Below are 26,153 nucleotides of genomic sequence, written 5' to 3' on the forward strand. Positions count from 1 at the left end.
CTCAACCTTATCGGTCATCTGTAATAAAACTCCTCCTATACCTTCATTAGATGCATCAACCGCTAATATAATCTCTAATTTCTCATTAAAACAATTTAAAATCGGTTTCTCTACCATCTTTATCTTCAATGTTTGGAAACTATTTTCCTGTTTCTCCCCATTCAAACTTTTTATTTTTCTTTAATAAATCATACAACGGTGAGGCGATTTCTGCAAAATTTTTAACAAACCGATGATAATAATTCGTTGCTCCCAAAAACGCCTGTACTTCAGTTTTATTATCTGGGGCTCTCATATTCATTATCTTATCTATATTCTTTGCAATTGGAGTAATTTCATCTCCCTTTATAATATATCCTAAATACTTTATTTTTCTTGTTCCAAAAACACTTTTATTAATATTAGCTTTTAAACCATTTTCTAATATAATATCTAACACTTTAACTAACCTAGCATTGTGTTCTTCTTCTGTTCTACCAGATATCAAAACATCGTCTAAATAATACATTATTCCCTTTATTCCTTGAAATAATGCCGCCATAGTTCTTTGAAATATTGGAGTTGATACTTTCAAACCAAATGGTAAATGACAAAAAGCAAATAATCCTCTATGCGTAGTAATCGTTAATATCTTACTTGTTCTCTCACTTACCTTTATTTGAAAGTAAGCATTCGAAAAATCTATTTTTGAAAAAATTGTTGCTCCTCTTAAATAAGCAAGCAATTGTTCTATTCTAGGTAATGGATATCTTTCGTTTATTACCCACGGGTTAACTGATACTCTATAGTCTATACACAGTCTTAAACTGTTATCTGGTTTTCTTATGGGAACTAACGGTGTTGCCCATACACTATGAACTATTGGTTTTATAATTCCTTCTTTTAACCATTTGTCTAATTCCTTATTTATATCTTCTATCCACGAAAACGGCAATCTTCTTGTGCTGCAATATTTAGGTCGATAATCTTGTTCTAATCGTATATCTACTTCAAAATCTCTAAGAGTCCCTAATTCTTCTTTAAAGACTTCTTTATATCTATTCAAAATAATCTTTATTTCTTTGTTAAAATTGTCCTCAACCACATTCAGTTCAACAATTTTATTAATTCCTTGTTCTTTATCTTCGACTGTATTTACCTCTATTGTCTTTATATCTCTTATTTTCTTCTAAGTTACTTGTATATCTAATTAAAAATTCTGGTGTTCGATTTTTGAGTTTATCGAGAACTATATCCTGTTTAACTCTTAAACAAGGTAAATCAGTCTTTTGGTGGTCTTTGTTTGAAAATGTCCGTGAGAAAAACAAAATAACGAATGAGATAATAAGAAGTGAGGAGACCTATCTTTTCAATGTCATTCCAACCTAAAATAGGCTCTATATTTAGTGTAGTAATCCATAACTTTACTTCTTTATTTATAGCTAACAATTTTATCACATAAAAACCTAGAATTTTAACCATGCTACCGTCTAATTGTCTAACCTTTATTTTCTTTGCAATGAATTTTTCTTTTGGAAAATATTTATTAAAATCTTTTACACTCATTAGACTAATCTCCTCTCCTGTATCCAATAAAAAACATATCTCTGCTTCTTCAGCCTTTATCTTGACTCTCGGACATTTATTTTTCATTAAAAAATCCTCTAATTTAATTTTTCGTACATCTACACCAGTTGAACCTTTTATTCTATATATTTCAAAATTCCTACTTTCTATCTTTATATTTCTCTCTTTACCTATACTTTTATTATTATTATTCAAATTATCAACATTAAAACACCAGGCGCGTACGCAGGAATTTGGTCTGGGGGGGGGGGGGGGGATAATAAATTTTTTTGAAAAATATTATTGATTTTTAAAAATATCAAGCATAAATTTATTATGACTAATAACTATTCCTAATACACAATTTTAAATTAATGTGAATTATAAAACAATTATATGTAAAGAATCACTTAAATGACCCAAAATAGAAATTTGAATTTTTTGAGCCTTTACACAAAAAGTTTCTTAGGAATAATTGTATTTTGTATGTTATATATTTACAATGTAAAATCCAATCTTCGTTGGAATTGAGCTAATTTTTCAATTATCTCATCCTTGCTTGTTGTCAAATGCCTATGAATATTCAAAAAATCCAAACCTTTCAATCTACTTTCACATGTTGTACTTCTTGGTATGTTTTTCAGAGACCTGCAGGCCCGGCTCCTGGGCCGGACAATATTTTAATTTTTTTAATTATACCAAGGCCGGGCCCAAAATTTTTTTTAAAAAACACCCGGGCCGGACCTAAATTTTTTTAAAAAAACAACCAAGCCTTGAAATCGTTATTATTAGCTATAAAAATAAAAAATAAATATAATTTATTTTTTAAAAATCCAGGCCGGGCCTGAAAATTTTTTTTTAAAAAAAGCCGGGCCAAGCCTGTAAATTTAAAAAAAAAGCCGAGCGGCCTAAAAAAAATTTTAAAAATAGCGTAAAAAATCTTTAAAAAAAATCCGGGCCGTGCCCTGCAAATAGTACTTCTGGAGGCCTGTTATTCTTAAAAAAGAGAGTGTTCTCTCATTAGTTTACTAATGGGAAGAGTTTATAAACCCTTTTAATACATTGGGAATTTAATCTAAAATGTGTTTGAAATAATGCAGAGCATCCATAGCATTTTTTGGGTCTATATCAACTATAGTTTATCTTATAAACATAGTTATTCAGCTAGTAAGGCATCATAAGATACTTTAACATCTTCATAATAAAAATCTAACAAATATTTTTTTTTTCTATCACCATCTGAAAAAGGTTGGTAAGGCTTTTGTGGAAGTAATATTTGCAGATGTAAGTGCTGCATGATATATTAAAAATTCATTTATTTGGGTTATAAATGTATCTGCATATATACTCTTCTACTTATCCTATATTAATGTTTTAACGATGAGCTTGCCTTGCTACAAGTCGAGGGAGACAAATATTAAACACGTATAGCTCTGATTTCGACTCAACAATAAAATATGAAACTCTTGAGTTCTGATAAAATGCTCTCTGCTATTCTCATCTTCTTAATCAAGTCAATGTCATGTTTTTGAGAAGTAATACTTAAAATAATTGTATAATTAAATAATACATTCTAATGAGAAATAAAATTTGAAATAAGCATTGAATCCAATAATTTTCTTGCTTCTGAGGAAATATTTCTTTCAGGCCATTGTAATATTTCAGTAATAGCAAATAATTGGCTCTTCTAACTCCTTAATAGCGTGCTTGATGGAAGAGGCTCTATCTCGTTGGACAAGGTTGCAACTTCTTTTTCCCTGTTGGACCAGAAGTTTCAGAAATAATTATTATTTGACTAGAAATTTGAAAATGGTAGATAAATATTACGCCACTAAAAATTTGAAAATAATAAGTAAATATTACGCCGGAAAACTTGAAATCGAAATTAATTGATAAAATAACTTAATAATATATATTTAATATGAGATACGAATAAATATTAACAAATATAAATTAATATAAACAATAATATTTTTGAAAAATATATCCGGCATCTGCATTTTTTGGCTTTGTGTGTGGGGGGGGGGATTTGTCCCCCTGTCCCCCCCCGCTGCGTACGCCAATGTAAAACACTCATTATCATCACCGGATTTATCATTAACATTAAAATACTTATTCTTACTTGAACTAAAATTATCAACATTAGAAAAATTATTATCATTACAAAATTTATCATTAAAATAATTATTCCTACCTAAATTAAAATTATCAACATTAGAAAAATTATTATCATTACAAAATTTATCATTATAATTAAAATATTTATTCTTACCTGAATTAAAATTATCAACATTAGAAAAATTATTATCATTACAAAATTTATCATTAACATTAAAATATTTATTATTATCTGAAATAAAATTATCAACATTAGAATAAATATTATTATTACCAAATTTATCATTAACATTAAAATATTTATTCTTACCTGAATTAAAATTATCAACATTAGAAAAATTATTATCATTACAAAATTTATCATTATAATTAAAATATTTATTCTTACCTGAATTAAAATTATCAACATTAGAAAAATTATTATCATTACAAAATTTATCATTAAAATTAAAATATTTATTCTTACCTGAATTAAAATTATCAACATTAGAAAAATTATTATCATTACAAAATTTATCATTAAAATTAAAATATCTCTCTCTTAGTCATTTATTGCAATTTTCTTGTGTGTCCTTCTTGGGCACAACTATTGCACCTTACAATTGAATTGTTTACTCTGCAACTTATAGCCACGTGGCCATTCTTGCCACACCTCGCGCATCTTAGATTCTTCGTTATCTCACATTGGCGCGACATGTGGCCCGGCTGACCACAACTATAGCAAATGATCTGTCTGTAATTATCCGTTCGTATGAAGTTGTTTATATTTCTTTTCTTATCTTCCTCTCTTAATATATTCTTAATATTTTCTAACTCTTTACTCTCTATCTTATCTTAACGCAAGTCGTATTTCTTAACCTAACGTGAAACTTAAAATTAGCAACAAAAATATAATTATACTTATATTTTCAAGTATTAAACTTAATAAATTTATTTGCGTAATATACATTAACGTGTACTCAATAACCACTTGATTAAAATAATTTTAATTAATCTTAAACAATTAAATGAATATAAACATACGAATAAAACCAATACAATAATCCAAATTTTATATAACATCAATAAGAAAACCGAAATTATCAAAAAATTTATATATATTTATTTTTTATTTTATTTTTTTTTTACCTAGTTCTAATGTATAATTAGACTGACCTTTGATCTTCTAAAGCCTGGATCAATCACTATAAGGCACCACTGTACCAATTTGGGATTGATATATATTGCTGAGGCTAGTGGGAGAGACTGAACATAATGCAATATATATAATTTATTGAATTTGGTAATCTTACTGATGTTACCCTCAGTATAATCACTAGTCTTAGATCGTAACCAGATTAATTCTAATATCCTTTTTCTTTTTTTATCTTCAAGAATGATTTTCTTTTATTTCAAATCTTTTTATTTTATTCCACTTTTAATATTCCAAAAATTATAATTTCGTAAAAATTCATAACAAAATTAAGTAATGAAAAATTATATGTTTCTTTTTCAACTATAATCTAAAATATTCATATTCATAGACATTTTAAAATAATTATATTTATTTGAATACAACAAAATCAATGAAAGTTCATCTATATAAATTTGAATACCACCCAATTAAGAAGGGCTCATCTAAATATATATTTGCATACAACAGTACTATATCCCCAGAAAAAGAACTAATGTTACTTTAAAGCTAACTTTATTTACCTTACTAAAATATAAAAAGTATTTACAAATAGTGAAGGTCACGGAGTCTATGATCCGGACCACCTTTACAAAATGTGGTCCTAAATAAAAGACCGATCCATGACAGGTTTTATTTTTAAAATATTTTCGTTTTTATCTAATTTATTTGTTTATTGGGACTATAAGTAAAAGTTTCTCTGATAAACTTATGATTTTCATATTGCAAAATAAAAATTCACAAAAATAAAATAACTCCTCTATAAAAATAACATAAACAAAAAATTATTAATTGGATAGTAAAGCAAATTAATATCAAGATCGGTCCTGTCCTTTCTAAGACTACTCACAGGACCAAATTATCTTCAAATAGCCTATATAAGCCGAATAAGCATACTGAATATTTAGAAGGATAAGTTATCTAAGAGTTATATTATTTGGCTCAGGAAAACAAGGAAAAGTTCAGAATAAATTAGGATTAGAATAAATTAGGATTTTCCTGTATACACTCGAGTTAATAGAAATAAGGGGGTAATAGTCCTGCATTGGACCTATTTTTCAGATCTATCCCAATTCGAGGAAAAAATTTAAATCTGTTTTGTCCGACCAATTCAACTATTTGGTTCAAGATCCGAGTTCCATACAATTAGAACCAATATTTTAGATCAAAATAATAATGGAAAATATAAAATTGAGGAAAAAATAGATTTTTTCAAGGATAGCGAGAAGATTATAAGCGCTAGGGAAAAAATTAATTTGAAAATTTTGTCGAGGTCCGAGAGTCCACCCTAAATATAATTTTAAAACCATCTTTTTTGTTTGACATTAAAAAAGCCTTAATATACGTGAATATATCCTTTACAAATTCTTGTTATTTAATTTTAAAAAAGAGTTAATGATAATAATTCATTTTATTAAAGTATTTAAAAAATTAGTTTTATTCTATATTTCGGTTAAATCTATTCAACATTTATAATTAAATCATATATGAATATCATAAATCCAAGTTTTATAAGGAAGATTTCTACAGAGTTATTGTCATTTAACATCAGTTCCAACGGCCTGAGACACATGAGTATATCCATCTCTCCTGCATAAATATTTATATTCGATATAAAAATATTTTTTTAAACATGTGCAAAGATACTATATTGATTTAACGTAACCTATCTAATGTAATGATTCTTTCTATCATATTCATCAGACTTATTAAAGTAACTAGATACAAAAATATTGTAACTGCATCTTAACTCGCAACATTTTACGTTGTATCTATTTATATAACATTCACATTTTTGTTTTTTTATTATAAATTTTTGGTTGATTAATATTAGTAATACTGATGAAGAAATATTAGAAACAATCAATAGAGGATCGGTAAATTTTTCAAACTTGATTGGACTTAATTTCAAATGCAAAGAAAATACTTGACACTGCAATTAGTCGATGACAAAGTTTTGAATTGTAACAAATGAGAGGAAAAAATTGAATAAGAAGATATGCACCCATCAAACTTTGAATGATTATTATAATTAGTGTAGTGATTTTTTTATATCTAAAGATTATCCATATATAAAGGTGCTATTCAGAAGTGTAATATTAATCTTCCAGCTCAGTAATAAAAGCTTGAATTTAAGTTTTACCAAAAAAATCAATTTCGAACATTAAACGCACCTTAGATGATTATTAAAAAATGTATCTTAATTTATCTTGGGAAGTATATATTTGTATCTAAATACATTTTAGGTTATGTATCTGCATCTAGATAGAACTAAATATGTTTTAAAATATATCATTTTCGATATTATATAATCTATTTTATAGTAAGTAAATTTATTGACTACGAATATTAGTTTTTTTGAAAAAGTAATTACCGTTTTTAAAAATTTCTATGATATTCAAGAAATATGTAATATTCAAATCATAATAACTTTAATAAGGCTTCGAGTTCTCTCAAAATTTTAGGTATTACAGGTGGACCCTGGTACAAGAGTGCGGTATACAATTGTATTAAGCTGGCTCCAGATCTTATTTTATCATAGGCATCTTGACCGTTACTAACTCCACCCACTCCAATTATCATTATTTTTCCTAATAATGTATTATTATCGATTCCGGATATTGCAACAAGTATATAATCTAGAGATCTGCAAAGCCCGGTCCTCCAAAATCCGGGCAAATTTTTTAAAATTTTTAAACGGCTTGGGCCGGTCAAAAAGTTATCGGGTTGGATCGGCAATTTTACAAAAAATAAACGTACCGGGTAAAACAATTCAAACATACCCATCTAGAAGTCTGGCCATGCAAAAATTTACCGTGCTGGGTCAGGTAACTTTGTGAATAAAAAAGAAATGGGGTCGGGCTGAACAATTCATATATAAAAAAAAAAATCTGATTTTTTGTAAAGTTTTAATAGGCCAACCCGGAAATTAAAATTTTGATATATATAAGTTAATATTTATACTTTAAGAGATGTCTAACTAAAATACTAAATTCACAAAAAATTAAACAACTTAATTGTGATATGATCCAATTACCGTTGATTTATTAAACTGTTGTTCTAGAAATAGACAGCCATATAGAGTATAAGGTGTTAATTGACATTAAAAAAAATAGATATAAATATTAAAAATGTGCTGGCCAGAAAATTCGTAAGAGGGTAACGGTTCAGGCCTGGGAAATTAGTAAAAAACTTATCGGGCAAACAAACATTTAAATAACGGGTAGGGTAACTTGTGCAAAAAATCTTAACGAGCAGAAACTGGCTGGGCTATGCAGATCCCTGAATAATATATAAATTTCATTTCACATTAAATAATATGAATAAATTATTTAATTAAGAAACATTAAATAATAATTTAATTAATAATTTGTTAAAACCTTGTGTCTTTCGATAAAATTGTTTGATTAAGTTTGTAGACGTATCAAATAACGGTTTTCCACTCAAGCCACCTGCTTGATTAATGAGCTCAGGAGCACTGTTCAATTCGCTTGGTCTACTAACAGTTGTATTTGCTATTATTAAACCATCAATGCAATGCTTAAAACATGTTTTTGTAAATTTTTCTGGTGTAACATACTTTAAAAAAATAATAAATGACAAGTATCTTTAATATTAGAATTAACAAGTTCATTCATCAATCTATCTAATTTATTAATAATATGGACAAAAGATTTTATTAGATTTATTTATTACTAAAATCATAAGCATATTTAATTTAAATAAATATTATATAAAGATGTTTTTTTTTATAAAATATAACTCACTTTGTTCCATTTCAAAACTGTTTGAGCTACGTGGTCATTTTCTGAATCATTCATGTCGGGAGATATTTTGAGGAATATTAGAGGAAATTTTTCATTTCTCTGATCTAAATTTGATAAGTAAACTTTAAGAATTCAAAATTAATTTTTTTTAATAATAATTAGTTTAATCTTATAGAGAATCTTCAATGTTATGCGTCATAAATGATCAATGGCCCACCAATTTCATATTCCACAAATTTATTTTTTTAAAGTACATATATTATATTTGATCAATGGCATGACAAACGAATATATGCGATAATTTGCTTCAACCGAGCTATCTATGATGCAAGGCCCCATTAATCATTGAATTCAAAGTTGTCATTGATATTTAAACAGAGAAATTTCTCTTTTCTGGAAAAAATGACTATTAATATAAAAAATATTTACATGATAGAATAGCATTAGTGTGCTAATAAAGCTAATCAGTAAAAATCTAGCATATTATGATAATGCTGCTTTTTGTAATAAATATTTGTAAAAGCTGTAAGACTTTTAAAGAGAATAGATTAGTTTATGTGGTTATTGGTGTGTATTAATGTAATTTTATAAAAGGGCTTTAGTAATTCAATTCTTATAAAATTGTCTTCCTGGGCTGCATTGTAGTTTTATGACACATTTAAATACTAAATATATTTATTAAAAAATTAAGAGGATCCAAATTTTTCCTTTGGCAAAGCAAATAATAATTTAGAAGATGATTAATAAATTTAATTAAATAAATATCCGAGACTCATTTATAAGATAAATTTAAACAAATAAGTTATTAAGGTATTTAATTTTGATTGATATCTAACCTAAGTGTAAATGATTAGGATAGTAAAGAAATGTTAATAAAATATGAAATCGTTTGAAATATTATCCCTTTTTCTAAAAAAAGTAAATTAGAAAATATATGTTATAATTTTTATAATTATCAAATTGTAAATTTATAATCATATAAAATTTAAAATATCCATGATTAACTATGTCCAATCTAGTCCAGTAATTTGGTAGGCCGATCATGTGGCTAGAAATTAAAAATTCATTCACTCATGCCGTGACCCATTGTTTAACGCGTAATTTCAAGGCCCGCGCCCACCTCCAATTAAAATGAACAATAAAAAATATCGAATAAAATTAAAATGATAATTATGTATTTCTTTATTACTAATATTAATAAACTTGATCTAATGTTTTTTATTAGAAAATAATATTTAAAAAGAGTGCAAAAATGATAAAGGTTCTATATATTAAATAAGTGAAACTCAAATATTAGATTTAATTTAAAATAAATATAAAAAAACAAATTTTATTTATAAATATCTTACTTTTAATTATTTCGTTTTTGGTTTTGTTAATTTCAAATAGTAATGGTTCCAGAAAACCTTCTCTTTGGATATCTCTCAATCCTGGGGTATTAGGACTTGATATATTTATTACTAAGTAATCTGTAACGGAATGAAATTTACGAATACCGGCTATGTAATCTTGATACAAACTTGTAGAAGCTTTATTTTTGCCTAAATTTACCCCTATAAAAGAAATTAAGAAATATATTAATGATTGGCTTAATTGGCATATTTAGGAGATATAAGGGACCCTACACTTAGAATTTATAAATGGGATTTTAATTAAAATATTATGTGATTCATTTTTTTTGACTCCCCTATCCAAATCAAAATCCCAAATACACTAATGATTGACTTGAAAAGTAATTATACGGACACACCTAATTTATGGTCTCCATAATCATCGAAATGCTGAATCATGTGATCCCTAAAAGCTTTGACTCTTTTATACACAACATCAAATCCTTCATTGTTAAAACCTAATCTTGAAAAATGTATTAAAAAATATTGATGAAAATTAAATGTTAAAAATAAAAAATCCATTCTTTTAAATAAAATATAATTAATTTTAATATGTGATTGAGATAACAATAATTTTTAATTAAAAGAAATAAGATTGTTTTACTTTTTCATGAAAGTATTTATTCATTATAAAGGAAATAAATTAAACATAAATTAAATAATAATCCAACTAAAAATATATTCCACTGAATTAAGAATAAAGCATCACAATAGTATTTAAATCAAGGAAATACAAGGAAAAGTTTATATTTCCTTATTTTAATATTTTTAGTTGTTCAAATTTTCTGTTCTCTTAATATATATCAAGGTAAAGCTTGACCAGAAGCTAAAATAAAATTTGCTGGGCCAGGCAACTTGTCTAAAATATTCTTATGAGCCAGCCCAAAATTTGGCCATTTTTTTAAAAAACTTAGAATAATGTAATCCTTTTTAGCAGCACAAAAGATATTACAAGCTAGACCATGTAAATATATCAGACCTACAGGCTCAGACCAAAGCCAGGCCCAGATATATGGAATGGATCGTAAATTTTTTAAAATAAACACGGCCCGAGCCTAAAAATTTTTTTTAGATATCTGAGCCGGCAGTTTTTTCCTTTTATAACCCGAACTCGGCCACAAATTATAAAACTCGGGCTGAAACAATTATTTTAAATCGCGTATAATACAAATATAATAGAAAAATAAAATCTCTCTCTTTATCTGTAAATTCAGACAATTACGCATGTTGCCAGGAAAAGAGAAAAATGACAAAAACTTATAAAATGGACTATATCAGGGAAATACCAATGGAAAGTGTGGTAAATGAAACTCACTTTTTTTACAACAAATGGGATTATGGTAATTCTAAATGAATATCATAAATATTTAACTATAAAATAAAAAAACATATAAGGTGGATGATCTGTTACAGTAGTGGTCGGCTTATCACAACCAGGGTTGGGCAGCAATGCCAATATTTGTATTTTAAATACTAAAAAATAAAAATAAATTTGTATTTATTACGATTTTACGACTTTCAGAAGAATACAAATACTTGTTATTAAATTATAAATTGAATTATAAATTTATAAATCCACATTTAAATTATTTAAATATTAAATTTATGACTTGAGTTAGGGGAAGAACTATCATCTTCCATTTTAAATTCTATTATATTTTTAAAATGAGTATATTAACGAAAGCAAAATATAAGTTTTTTGAAAAATAGTTTCTATTCTATCACGCTCTTATGTTTATAAGATGTTTTTGCAGAAATTTTGTGGCCACCATCTTCCAAGTGTAATTTGTCAATTTTTTCCAAATATCATCAAAAATCAATAATATAGCGAAATCATCTAAAAGCCAAAATAAAAAATGAACCTTTCATTCTCCAGCAATTTATTCTATATTCTGTAACTCTGTGATATTAATTAAATTTTCTATTGCATAATATAAGTGATATGCTACTTGCAATAATAAATATGTTATTTAGAATATTTTCGAATATTTTAAACATTAGGCAAGTGTAGTTAATAATATTAATAACACAATGGATGGGCGATAGGCGGATGAATTATGTATATTTTTAAGGCCAAATGAGTAGAACAGACTTTATTAAAATCATTTTAATATTTGATAAGTTTAATTTAAAAAACGTTGAAATAAATAAATAGCCAAACCAGCCATTAAAATAATTTTAAAACATTTGGCATACCATGAGTTGGCGTATTAAAATATTCAAAATAATGAGTGGGTGGGCTTGTTGGCTAAAACCCTTATTGCAGACCTCTAGTGTGGGTGCTAAAAAAGTTGACTTGCAAAAAGTATTTGTCAAAGTAATTGAATTTAAATATTTTTTATGAAAATGTATTTAAATTCAGATACTTTTTTTTTGAAGTATATTTGTATTTATATTTGAATACATTTTTTGAAGATTTACCCAACCCTGATCACAGCCAATTTCCAGTTTTGAAGCTGGCAAAAACGGTTTTGAATTCCTGCTTCTAGGACAAACTATACGAGTGGAATTTTTTGTCAACTGATTCTTGAAGAAAGAAGTAATCTAAACTTAAAAAGGTAGATATATTTCTATTTTATTACGATAATTTATGAAAGAAATTTTTTAATCATGAGTATAAGTTTTGCATATGCATTTTTTTAAATTTAATGTCAAAACTTTATAGTATTATATTATAAATAAATTTATCTATATTGCAAAAAAAATAAAATAATTTTATACCACCTAATTATTTCCCTACTTTTTTTGGTATTAAATGAAAATAATTTTCATTTTTCATTTTAGAATAAATATAGTTTTAAAAGTTATAAATGATCTCACATTACCTGAAAAACATACCGTGAAATGGCAACTAGGTATATTTGTTAATCTCTAAAAAACTTTTTTCTATAAACCTAGGCCATAAAAAAAATTTTGTCTGGATCAGGCCTAAAAAATTTGTTAACACACCCCCGTTAAATTGGTACATCTGCAGGTCTCTGAAATATATAACTATGAAATTTTCATTATTATAGTCAAGGTTGGGCAGTAACGCGAATATAAATATTAGGTATAAATCCTTTTATTAGTATTTATTTGAATATTTTAAAAGGTATTTAGTATTTATAACGAGCTTTTTGATTTCATACGAATACAAAAAAAAACTTTTCTATATACTTTTATAAATTGAATTTTAATTGTAAAACAATGATTTATTAATTTAAATATTAAATTTTTGACCTGAGTTAGCGAAAAAGTTAATATCTCATCTGATTGATATGGACAAAAATATAGATTCCACCAGTTCTATTGAGTTTATTTTTATTAAGCTAATAAATTTATAATATTTTTATCAAGCTATTATGTTTACAATTCCTATAATTTCCTGATAAAAGGTTTTATGTCAGAGCCAAGCATAGTTCTGCTGATTTATGGAATAAACAACTTTTTCATATGGAGGTAGTAGATAATATTTGACACGTGATCATGGATATTTAAATTTTTAATGCATAATTATTTTAGCAAATACATTCTCTCATTTTGAATAATATATTTATTTATAAAAATGTGTTTTATTATAAATATCTCACTTTACCTGTGATTTTTTTTAATGCATAATTATTTTAGCAAATACATTCTCTCATTTTGAATAATATAATTAATTATTTATAAAAATGTGTTCTATTATAAATATCTCACTTTACCTGTGAGTTTTTTTAATCTTGAATTTTTATTATGAATTGCTGACCTTTTAAAATTTTCCAGATCATTTAATATTTTAATTATAAATTTTTATGATTTAGAAACCTAATTAGAGTATATAATTAAAATAAAAGTAGGCTCTGTCAATGCTTGTCTTAAATTTTATTCTTAATTCTGGGTAGACTGAGCTATTTAGATTTTTTGCTCTAACATCCTTTTCTGTTTTAAGAGTATCATAGCTGACTTTGTAAAAGACTTAATGATACCTATCGATTTGTTCACTTTTTTTGAGTGTGTCCTGCAAATTTCTATTAATTTTTGTTTTAATTGGTAATGGGATGAATAAACACTTTGGCCCAATATTTGAATGTGATATTGAGTATAAGAGGGCCTTTTTGGCAACTCTTTTACACCTTTATTTTAAAATAAATGGATAGCATGTGGTGAGAAAAAGAAATATTTGCAACTAATGCTTCTGGGTGAAGCCCACATAATTCAAAAAGAAAACGAAACCATGAAGCAGGCTATTCTATTTTCTTTTGTATAAGAAGATGATTTTTATGGTTTTGAAAATTTGATAAATGTAAATAACAATACTTATTAAATTTGAATTTACTTCCTTAATAAGTGTTGTTTAAAAAGTAGAAATTAATATCCTAGATTTAAAAGATAGGTTCACCAAAGTTGGTGGCAATTTAAAAATATTCATAAAAATCAGGATAAATATAGTTATAATAAGGGTTTTTTCAATTTTAACAATATTGTTGTATAAAATTTCATTTGAAGGGAGTTTACCTGAGTTAATACATAATTTAATCTGGGCCCATGTTCATAAAAATAAATACCTAAGGCAAGACTATATTTCTATAAGCATTGCAACTGTTAGTCATACTCATTTTAGAAAGAAAAAAAATTTTATGTACATTTATTGTCTTTGGTATTATAAATGCTTGATCATATAGGTTTTATTGATTGGTATGTTGTGCAGGAATATCTATTTGGTTTGTTGATTCTGGTAGTATGGAATGATTGGGTTGCACAATATGGTTTGATGATTATAGTAGGAATTGATTAATATGTGCACAATTGCTGATCTTGGTAGTATGAATTAATTGGCAATTTGGTATGTTGATTTTGGTAGAATGAATTGATTAGGGTTGCACTATTTTTTGGTTTGCTGATTTTGTATGATTTGATTGAGTTGAACAATTTGGTATGTTTATTTTGAAAGTATGAATTGATTGGGTTGAACAATTTGGTTTATTTATTTTGGATTGATTAGTATGTTGCATAGAAATTTTGTTTGTAAGAAAACTTTTGGTTATATTGTTGATTGCTAACCCTTTTTCTAGGCTAAGAAGTGTCTAAGAAGTTGTCAGTTTTGGGTGTTTTATGAGATAATGATAACATTAGCTGTACAATGATAATATAAAAATTTAATCAAGTAGGAGTACATTTAGAGATAGGTGAAAGGTATCACATGTCAATTTGTTTATAAATATAAGCCTTTTGCAACATACATATCAATCCATACTACCAAAATTAACAAACCAAAACTACCAACATTAAGAAACCAAATTGTGTAACCTAATCAATTCATGTTACCAAAATCAACAAAAGTTAAAATTATTTTAAAGATGAGCACTTAGATATAATGTGCAAAATAATTTTAAAACTATAAAAAATAATTATTTGAATATAATTATATTTAAACATCTTCTGCTCTGGTAAACAGATTATTTAGCTTTGCTAATTTGATTAATGGATTAAATAATTTTAAGATTATAAAAAATATTTTTTTAAAATATAAGTATATGTCATCATCTTATGTTCTGTTAGAGTTTATTTAATTTTGATTTGATTAATAGGCGAAATAAATATAGATTAAATATTTTGTTTAAAAAACTTATTATATTAAAAAATAATGAACTATCATATTAAAAATAAATATATAATATCTTCTTTTTTTCAATTTTAAATATAATTTATTTGCTTTATTTTACTAAATATTATGTTATTTATAATATTAATTTTGTGCATACAATAATTCATTTAAATGTGCAATATTTAATTATTGGTGAAATTTGCAATTATAATATAACTTATATATGCTACTGCTGCAATAAATATGATTTTTTTAATTTATGTTTGTATATTAAGATTTTATAAAATGGTTAATAATAAGAATTATCAGTGTTACTATAAAAATCAACTTGCAAAAAGTATTAGTCAAAGTATTTGTAATTAAATATTTTTCAAAATTTTTTTGTGGGTATTTAATATTTATATTTATTTAAAGTGTATTTGTATTTGAACACACATTTTTGAAAATTTTCCCAACCACAATTATAGTGCTTGCAAAATTAAATATTTTTATTTTGCTATGCACTTCAAATGTTATTATGCTTATTGATAAGCTTTATATTTTATGCTTAAGAAAAATCAAAATAGTTTGCAACTCTGTTTTATCTTAAAATATTCCAACAATTGAAATAAAAGGTAATTTATAGAAAAGCTTAACACTACATTTGTAGGCATAATTATTAATAAATGCTTCCATTCCCACTTAGAATTAAACACATAATTAATGTTAAATATTTTAAAAATGAATAAAATTACCTATTAATTATTGCAGTATCTGGTATGAGTCTATATATTCGAGGTTTAGGATTACCAATTTGAGGCAATGGTGTAACAGATCCTACTTCAATAAAACTAAATCCAGTTTGATAAAATGGCTTCATAACTAACCCATTTTTATCACAGCCTGCTGCTAAGCCTATTGGATTAGCAAGATCAAGTCCTAAATATTGTACTTTCTATGCAAGTATCATATTGGAACATACTTTAATAAAATATATCAACAATGAATAATTAACCAACATATCCGATTTAGTAATCGTCATTCTAGGATATATATTCCATTTTAATAAATTTATACTAAGAGCGTGAGCTGTTTCTGGTTCTAAATTGAAAATAACTGGCATGATAATTTTTTTGTAAAAATTTTCATTTCCTTTATAAAGACAAACCCCGCAGAATACAATACCTGCTCCAGATAAGACGTAGGAAATCGTTTTAAATTTCTGTTATTTATTAAATAGGCATATATATAAACAATTTAGCTATACTTTAAAAGGAGGCATGCCACAAGGAAATATAGTAAAAAATTTTAAAATCAGATGTTTAAAAATTTGTCATATGTTTTGTCCTATTTAACAGCTTATCTGTTGCATGCATGACAGGTATTCTTATGATATGAAAAAAATAAGGATTTTGAAACTTAAATATATATAGGGCCCAGAGTTATTAAAGGATCGAATCAAAAGATCGCCGATCCTGGATTTGATCCTAAATTTGTCAATTATCCCGGATTTTTGATCCTTATTAAATTAAGGATCGGGATCGTAAAAAATAATTTTTTACATAAAAAGCAATAAATAAAATAAATATTTTTAAATTTTTACCCCGAGCACAGACCCATGGTTCAGACCCGGTGTAGCGTGATTAATTAACTCCCATTATCACATACCTCTGAGTTAAGTAATAACTATGATAGATAAACACCCCTTTGATAAATAGTGTTAAGGAGGGAGTTAATTAGTAACAAATATATTAATTACAATGTAAATTGATAGGGAGAGTTATATGATCATGCAATTTTTTTTAATATTGCTGAAATTCTTGTAAATTAGATTTTCGAATTTAAATTTTGAATCGAATTTTAATTTTTTTTATCTACTTGGTGAAATTAGACATCCTTTATAAAAAGTAACTTGTTCACGTAAAAAGTAAAATATTTTATTATTTTAATATAAAAATATTAAATAGTGAATCTCGATGTTATCAATGGATTTATAATTACCTAAAATGCAAAACCTACCCAAACTCCTATGTCGGCGATCATGGCTTAAAAAGAAACCTTAGAGTCAAATGTGCCAAGTTTTTCTTAGAGAATGACAAATTATACCATAACCTACATAATGCTCAAGTTATCTAACTCTATAGCGAAAAACAAAAACTTTTAGAATCATTCCATGGAGGATGTGAGACAAATCTCACAGAAATGTCATTATCAGGTCACTTTGGAATCAACAAGACATATGATAAACTAGTTGAAAGGTATATTTACTACTCAATTTAAAATTCTCTTTCAATTAATAGAATATTGTTTTAAAATATTGCTTAAATTTAGCCTGATATCACCCAAAAAGCTTGCAACACTTTTAAAATGTACTTTAACATAATCAGGTAGTAAATATTGCTCTTATAAGCTAGGATACAATACTCAATTTAAAATTCTCTTTGAATTAATAGAATATTGTTTTAAAATATTGCTTAAATTAAAATAATATTGAACAAATAATTAAGTTTGTAGGCTTGTTAAAACTATAGTTGGAGAAGGAGAAGGTAAACAAATGCATTTGGGAAAAAGGAAAATATATTTTTAATTATTATATTTTCATTAGAAGAAGCACTATTTGAAGAAATGTCCTGTGGAATAAAAGTTTCAGGAGAAAGTTTTATTTTTTAAAAATTGGAAAAATTATATTTTTGATAAATCTTAAATTCTAGGGTTGAAATTTAGAAAGGAGGATACTAAAATAAAACGCGTCAAGAGAAAGGGTATAATATATAAAATTATTTAATATATTTTTTTGGATACAGATACTTTTGGTGAAGATACAATAATAGCTATTAAGTATAGTGAGAGAGGAAGGATATATAGGTGTACAAGATCAGGGTAGTAATATTTTTTAAAAATATGTTATTACTTAATTATCAAATTTAGATGACCAAATTATTGTGGAAGCAATAATACCAAAGAAAATTGGTAAATTTTTCTGCTCACAACAAGGAACTGGAAGGTATATCACTCTAAACGGTTCAATTTCAAAGTAATTTTATGTTATCCCAAGATAAAATGTTGTATATTAAAAGAGATTTTTACAAACGATCATATTGTGGGTGATGGGAACTGTTTTTTTAGGTTAGAATCTATATATAATATTTAAATTATTTACCATGTTTATAGGTGTATAAGTCAAGAGATATCAAATAGCCAGGAAAATTATAATTACCTTAGGGAGGAATGCATTCTTTTTATGAGGAGCGAAGATTTCAAATTGGAAATGGGAAAATTTATAGGATATCCTGTAGAGGAATACCTAGCTAACAGAAATGTTATGGGAAACGGTGTCTGGGCAACAGAGGTAGAAATATTTATGGCCACATTGTTGCAGACAAATATATTAATCTATACCCAATATAAGTGGGCTTATTATTCGCCCATGTAAATAACAATCATTTTGTTAGAATTTTATCAATGTGATTATCTATTCTAATATTTTTATTCCATTATATTTATTGCAATTTAGTTGAAAGATGATAATCAGTAAGTTTCTTTTTGTTAAATGTTATTGTACTCATATTTTTATTAATAGTTATTTTTATAAAAAGTACAATAGTTTGACATCCTGTTTATAAGTTGGAATCTATTCAATTGCAAATTTAAATTATATTTATTGCATTTTATATTAATTCCAATTTAGTTGAAAGATGATAATTGGTAAGTATCTTTTTGTTAAATGTCATTGTACTCTATATTTTTATTAATAGTTATTTTTATAAAAAGTACAATAGTTTGACATCCTGTTTATAAGTTGGAATCTATTCAATTGCAAATTTAAATTATATTTATTGCATTTTATATTTTTTTTAATACTTCATCTTTTTCTTAAATGTTATTCAATAGCGAATTATATCATTGGAATTAATACAATATATTTATTGCATTTTATAATTTTATTAATAGTTTTTTTTATAAAAAAACAATAGTTAGTCATCTTTTTGATGAGTTAAGTCATTCAATTGCTAATTTATATTATATAGCTTTTTATATTTTTTATTATTAGATATTTTTATAAAAAGTACGATATTGAGTCATTTGATGAATGATATGTAATTTATGTTTAAATATGAATAAATTAACCTACCATGTGTATATAGATTTCAATCAAACTTTTTTAAAATTAAGTTATGACGTTTTCGACGCTAAATTATTTATAGGTATATCAGAAATTAAAATATTATCTATCTCATAAATTTAAATATTAAAAATTTTTAATTATTTATCACTCATAAGAGTCAATATGCTAAACATATAGGCTTTAAGCATCACCTGTCAGTCATAAGTGTTAATATTGCAATATAAAGTCATAAATGTCAGTATTACTAAATAATAGAAACTTTTTAACATTACATGTCAGTTATTAATGTCAATATTATCAAATATTAGAAATTTTTAACATTATGTGTCAGTCATAAATGTCAGTATTACTAAATAATATAAACTTTTAACATATCATGTCAGTCATAAATGTCAGTATTACTAAATAATAGAAACTTTTAACATATCATGTCAGTCATAAATGTCAGTATTACTAAATAATAGAAACTTATAACATTACATGTCGGTCATAAATGTCAGTATTACTAAATTATATAATGATATTTTAATAAAATATTATTATATCGTCAATCATAAATGTCAGTATTACTAAAGGGAGTTAATTTAAATTAAGTTAAAATATCACACTAAATTTTATAATGTTATTTTATTTTAACGTCAATCATAAATGTCAGTATTACTAAAGGAAGTTAATTTAAATTTAAGTTAAAATATCACGTTACACCGGCACATAAAAAACTATAAAATAAATATGAATTAAAAAATATAAAGTGAATATAGCCACCATATGAATCACTTAAATGACCCAAAATAGAAATTTAAATTTTTTAAGCCTTTAAAATTTATATATAAAGTAAAAAATTTTAATGTTGGAGATATAAATATTAATACACAAAAAGTTTCTTAGGAATAATTGTATTTTGTATTATATTCACAATATGAAAACTAATCTTCGTTGGGATTGAGCTAATTTTTCAATTACTCATCCTTGCTTGGCGTCAAATGCCTATAAATAATTGAAAGAACCAAACCATTCAATCCACTTTCAGAAGTTGTAATTCTTAGGTATGTTTTCAAAGATCTGTAGGCCCGGTTCCCGGGCTAGACCGTATTTTAATTTTTTAAATACTCCCAGGCAGGGCCCAAAATTTTTTTTAAATAAAACACCCGGGCCGAGCCTGATTTTTTTTAAAAAAAATTATATTTTAAAACCAAATTTTTGAAATTAGCTACAAAAATCAAAAATAAATATAATTTATTTAAAAATATCCGGGCTCTCCTTTTGACTCAACAATAACATATAAAATTGAAATTCTTCATCAACATTAGCCCTAATTTACTTGAGTTCTAATAAAATGCTCTCCGCTATTCTCATATTCTTAATCATGTTAATGCCATGTTTTTGAAAAGTATTACATAAAATAGTTGTATAATTAAATAATATATTCGAATGAGAAAAAAAAATTGAAATAAGTATTGAATCCAATAATTTTCTTGCTTCTGGGGAAATATTTTTTTCAGGCCATTGTGATATTTCAGTAATAGCATTAATAATTGATAAATAAATATAATTAAATATATATTTAATATGAGATAGGAATAAATATTAACAAATATAAATTAATATAAACATTAATATTTTTGAAAAATTTATCCGGCATCTTCATTACTTGGGGGCGGGGATTTGTCCCCTCCCCCGCTGCTTAAGCCAATGTGAATATCAAATTGAATATATTAATATTTATAAATTTATGTCGACATATCGTATAATATTATTCCTAAATTTAGCTAAACAATATTTTATGCTATTAATTTTCAACATATATATATATCCTGTCATTAGATATAAAAAATATTATTAATAAATAAATATAGTACTAATTTAACACATAAATGTTTAAAGATATGTATGATTGTAGGAGCAAAAGTAATTTGTGCCTAAGACTTATTTGACTATCCTTATCTTAATGATATTATTTCAAATTTTCAAATTTTAATTCCAATATCATTTGCGAAATTTTTAATATCAGCATCAATATGATGAAATCAGTAAGATTGTATCGCATAATGTTAACTATATTCAATCATATATAATTCATAAAATCCGAAATTTATATATTAATATTTTCAAGCATTAGAAAATTAATTTATTCACATTATAATATATTTTTACATCTTTAAAGTTATAAATTATTACATTATATCCTTTAGGTTTAAATTAAAATATTCGATTTAAATGTTAGAAATAATAAAAGAAAAATGAATAAATTGCGAAATTTTTTTAAATGAAAGAGATAAAATAATTTTTAATATAAATAAAGTGGATTAAAAATAATAAGTTTAAAGACTTTATCTGTAAAAAGATTTATAAAAAATAATTACACATACAAAATAAAAAATAAACTATATTCATAAAGTAAGCCTTAAATGTATAAAAAAATATTAAATGTGAATTAAATAGTTATTTTCTAAAGAGTGGATTGAAAATTTCAACCGCTACCTGGTGGCCAAGTTTCCTGTTTTTTCAGTATTTGTCAGGTTCATTACTTGATCCTAAGATTTTTAATAAAAATTTTCTATATATACTAATATTGTATTATATAAAATTTGTAAAAAGAGATTTGACAATCCTCACAAATATAATTTAATATTTTGTCAAATAAAGGGTGAATTATCAAATAAAAAGTCAATTATATTATATATTAGCATATATCTATTTTTAAACAAATCTAATAAGTTATTACTGTATTTTAGTTGTGAGAATTTCATAAATCAAATTTAAAATTAATTTTATTTAATATTATTATTCCCATCATTTTAATCTTGATTATGAGATTGGAATTTTTTGATATAGCCCTAAGATCAAAAAATTTAGAAAATTTCCTGTCTCTATTAGAGGCTAGTTTTTTAAAATTATATATGATAAAAAAAAATTTAACTAATAAAAGGAGACTTTTTTTTATTGATTCTGGGGATAAATGATTGATTATAACGAAATATTACACAAATAGAATAAGCATAGGTAGTAATTTAAAATATTTAGTTATTTATGTAACAGACTTAAAAGAAAGATTAAATTATATCTAAATTAGCTTCTTTATTATATGATTTTCTGTTGCCCACCATCCTTAGAATATATTAACATTATAATACTTCACTGGTACATTTATTATTGTCTAAACCTTAAATATTTTGAAAATTCAACAACTTTTGTGACCAAAATAGCAATGTCAATAACTTATATATCTTAGTAAAATTATAGGCTAGATCTGATCCATTTATTAAAAGTATTTTAGATGAAATAATAATAAACTAACATAATAAATGGTGGTTAGCACTGGGAAATCTAATGTGTAAAATAATAAAACAATTTAGATCAAGTCAGTGGAAAGAATATTTATTTCTTTCATCATTTAGTGTTCATTTCAAATTAGAAATTGCTTAGAGCAAAGTTAGTAAAACTAGTTTTTAGTGAATTAAATCATATACCCATCTTATAAATATTGTTTGCTATTTTTTTTATTGTATAAACAAATAGCTATACAAATTAACAATATTAATAAATATAATAAAAATATGAAGTTAATGTTTGTTTTTGTTTGAGGTAATACCTCAGAATTTTAATGTTAAAAAAACAAAAAATCTAGTTTTGAAATATATTCCAAAAATTTAGATATTTCAAAATGCTTATGCATTAAAAAATTAAAATTCTGCTTACTAATTGAATTTGTATCAATTTCAAATAATTTTCATTTTTTAAAGTAGGTACCACTCTTCAACAAAAAACGACCACAATCAATTTTTCATGATATTTAATTTTTGAAATTGAAAAAAATTCCAAGGTGTAGATGAGCTTTTAAGAAATTATACCACAATCCTATATTTATATAAAAGACCTAAAAACATTCAATTTTCTTTAGCCATTTCAGAATTATCAAATAAAAAATAAGATGTTTTTCAATAAAATGGCCATCATATAAATTTAAAAACTTTTTTAAATTTTAAAATCTGTAGTTGAAATTTAATAAAAAATAGATAGTTTAAAAAAATTAAAATTCATTAAGAAAATGACAAATTTTTTTTGATTTTTTCTAACATTTTATTGTCTGGGGGGGGATTCCGTACACTGATTTGGTGAGTTAATTTCGTCATCCCAATCCAACAGAATAATCCCCCTGTCATAAGGCCCAAACTTGCAAAATTTCTAGAAGTCAAAATATCGAATGTTGCTCGCATGGATTAAACTGCTGTGATTACCTTGGTATTGATTATTAACAAAAATATAATTTAATTTCAATGCCAACTCTAGTTAATTCAACCCATCATTAGCAAATATTAAATTATATTTTAATAATTGAGCTCATTTTTGCATTCATTATATAATTTGAATGTTCTGTGTTTTTTTTTATAATTCGTAAAAGTTGTAACATTCAGTTTTTTTGAGATGAAAGATCTTTTATAATACTTGGATTAGTTTATAAAAAAAACGCGGAGAAAATCGATCAACTAATCAGTGATTAAAAATGATTTAATCCTAACAAATAACCTTTAAGAACACGAATCCATTGTGCACTCCTGGCACAACTTGAATGAATTCTTTTATTGCAATCCGATTTTTTTGAAGATTAATATGCCCGGTATATTAATTAATTACAAAATGTTAATTTTTTTTAATCAAAAAAAAGATTTATGAAATCATTAGGAAAACAAAATAGTTTGAATTATTTCTGAGGTCCTAATCGGCTTGTGATAATTTTAAAATCAATTTTGCTTGACTAAGCCCAAAGAGATTGTTTTTATACCGGACATGTCCATGTGCATCATTCTAATCTTATATCTATAAAAAAAACTTTAATACATAATTTTTAATTCCAATAACAAATAGCAAAACCTTTGCTCACTCGTTATTATTTAGGGCATAGAATCATAGGGTTTAAGAAATTGAGTTTTTGGTAGTCCTTATAAAAAAAATTAAAACTATAAATATATAGTTATATTTGTGCACCACGGTAATTAAATATATTATATACCCTAAATCAAATTAGATCACAATAAAATTTATTTTTAAATATACATTCATATATAGAGAATAATGTGATAAATTCTTAATTATAAATCTAATAGAGACCAAAATGTCCTATAAGATACTTAGATTTTAGTAAATACTATACAAATCATGATGAATGCCAGTTTGACATCGTGAACAAATTGATCGCCATTAATTAAATTTATGAATATTTCAGATAAGCTAAAGGTTTGTATCTATTGTTTTCATGTACTATTATCGTAAACACTTTGTGTTTAAAATTTTTTTTAAATTTACATTTTAATTTCATAATGCGCGGTCATCCAACTCCTTTGAATATAAGAATCCAAACCTTAAATTTCATAAAGAAGGGTCTTTGAAACTAAAATTTGTCAAGCATTGATGATTTTATTAGTTATATCATAAGATTTAAAAAGAGTTGGGCAGTACCACGAATATTTGTATCTAAATTAAAGGACTGTGCCGATATATAATATCGGATCGGAACTGATATTTAGCGTTTTCAGAAAATATCAGATCTCGATCCGATATTTTTAATTGTTTTTAGTTACTTTATAATTAAATATTCATATAATTTTTTTATTTTATAAATAACTTCATAATAAATTAATGAAAGGAATTAATAAACGATTAATTTGATGTAATGTTTAAAAAAAATGACACTATTTTTTAAATATTATCTGCAAAAAAGAAGGATTTTAAAACATCTAGCGAGTCTCATTCAATTAATGTTATTAAACGGCTCGATTTAGCCAATTTTATAAACGATTAACTTGAAATTTAAATTACCCATGCTTATTGAATTTTCCCACAGATATCAGAAAGGTTTGGAGTTCTATTGGCGAAATTTTGAGGCATAATAGGCAATAATATTTTGGTTAAAATTTTGATTTGGTCCTTTTTAAAAATCTACATTCACTCATAAACTTTGCAAATACTTTAAATAAGAATATTAACTTATGAAAAATATAAGATACACTTAATCATTCGTAAAAGATAGTTGGCTTTTTTTAAAGTAGAAAATATTGATATATTTATGACATTGATACAAAGATAGATGGTAAATAAAAATCAATATAAATATCGGATATGTACGAATCGAATATCGATTTGAATCGGCGAAAAATTTGTGGATCGGCACATCCCTACTAAATTACAAGATCCTTTTTGTACCTTGTACATTGTATCTTTTTACAATTTTTAATAAAATACTTGTATCTATTTATTTTTAAAAGAATCTTTTAAATTTTCTTGACAAAAGATAGAGAATATTTTATACTTTTGTTTAAAAATTCAATATTTACTTATAACCTCTTTTTTTCTATGGATTCTTGCATTGTATTCGTTGTTTTATATTTAAATTAATATTTTATATTTTGGCATACTAACTTTATTCAATTTTTTGATTTTTTTAAGTCAATTATAATAATCATTGAATTAAAATCATCTTATCTTATAGGGT

The 26,153-nt window shown here is 25.0% G+C and overlaps 2 protein-coding genes across 2 annotated transcripts in view; one reads left to right on the forward strand and one right to left on the reverse strand.

Moving 5' to 3' along the window:
• Positions 1-6,282: 6,282 nt before the first annotated feature.
• LOC135923472 (dihydroorotate dehydrogenase (quinone), mitochondrial-like) lies at positions 6,283-16,881 on the reverse strand. Its single transcript, XM_065458234.1, has 9 exons — positions 16,805-16,881; positions 16,553-16,759; positions 16,293-16,492; positions 10,352-10,455; positions 9,951-10,154; positions 8,602-8,705; positions 8,215-8,374; positions 7,266-7,425; positions 6,283-6,424 (listed from the first exon to the last, which is right to left on the reverse strand). The coding sequence occupies exons 1-9, from the start codon at positions 16,817-16,819 to the stop codon at positions 6,373-6,375; spliced, it is 1,206 nt and encodes a 401-aa protein (XP_065314306.1). The 5' UTR covers positions 16,820-16,881; the 3' UTR covers positions 6,283-6,372.
• A 4,720-nt stretch (positions 16,882-21,601) lies between these two features.
• The window catches only part of LOC135923942 (piezo-type mechanosensitive ion channel component 2-like), a 75,745-nt gene continuing 71,193 nt past the window's right edge, over positions 21,602-26,153 (forward strand). The window contains exon 1 of the mRNA XM_065458965.1: positions 21,602-21,693. The gene's annotated coding sequence lies outside the window, so the exon portion shown is untranslated. The remainder of the gene's footprint in view (positions 21,694-26,153) is intronic.

Source organism: Gordionus sp. m RMFG-2023, chromosome 2 (assembly GCF_954871325.1).
Source record: "Gordionus sp. m RMFG-2023 chromosome 2, tfGorSpeb1-WG-v2, whole genome shotgun sequence".
Classification (NCBI taxonomy): domain Eukaryota; kingdom Metazoa; phylum Nematomorpha; class Gordioida; order Chordodea; family Parachordodidae; genus Gordionus; species Gordionus sp. m RMFG-2023.

Bases quoted from the DNA above. Each gene is read 5' to 3' on its own strand.
- LOC135923472 (XM_065458234.1), bottom strand. The intron at 7,426-8,214 runs GTTTTAACAAAT...ATACATTATTAG, and splicing joins ATTTTATCGAAAGACACAAG to GAAAAATAATGATAATTGGA. The intron at 6,425-7,265 runs GTTATTATGATT...ATATTTATGCAG, and splicing joins GAACTCGAAGCCTTATTAAA to GAGAGATGGATATACTCATG.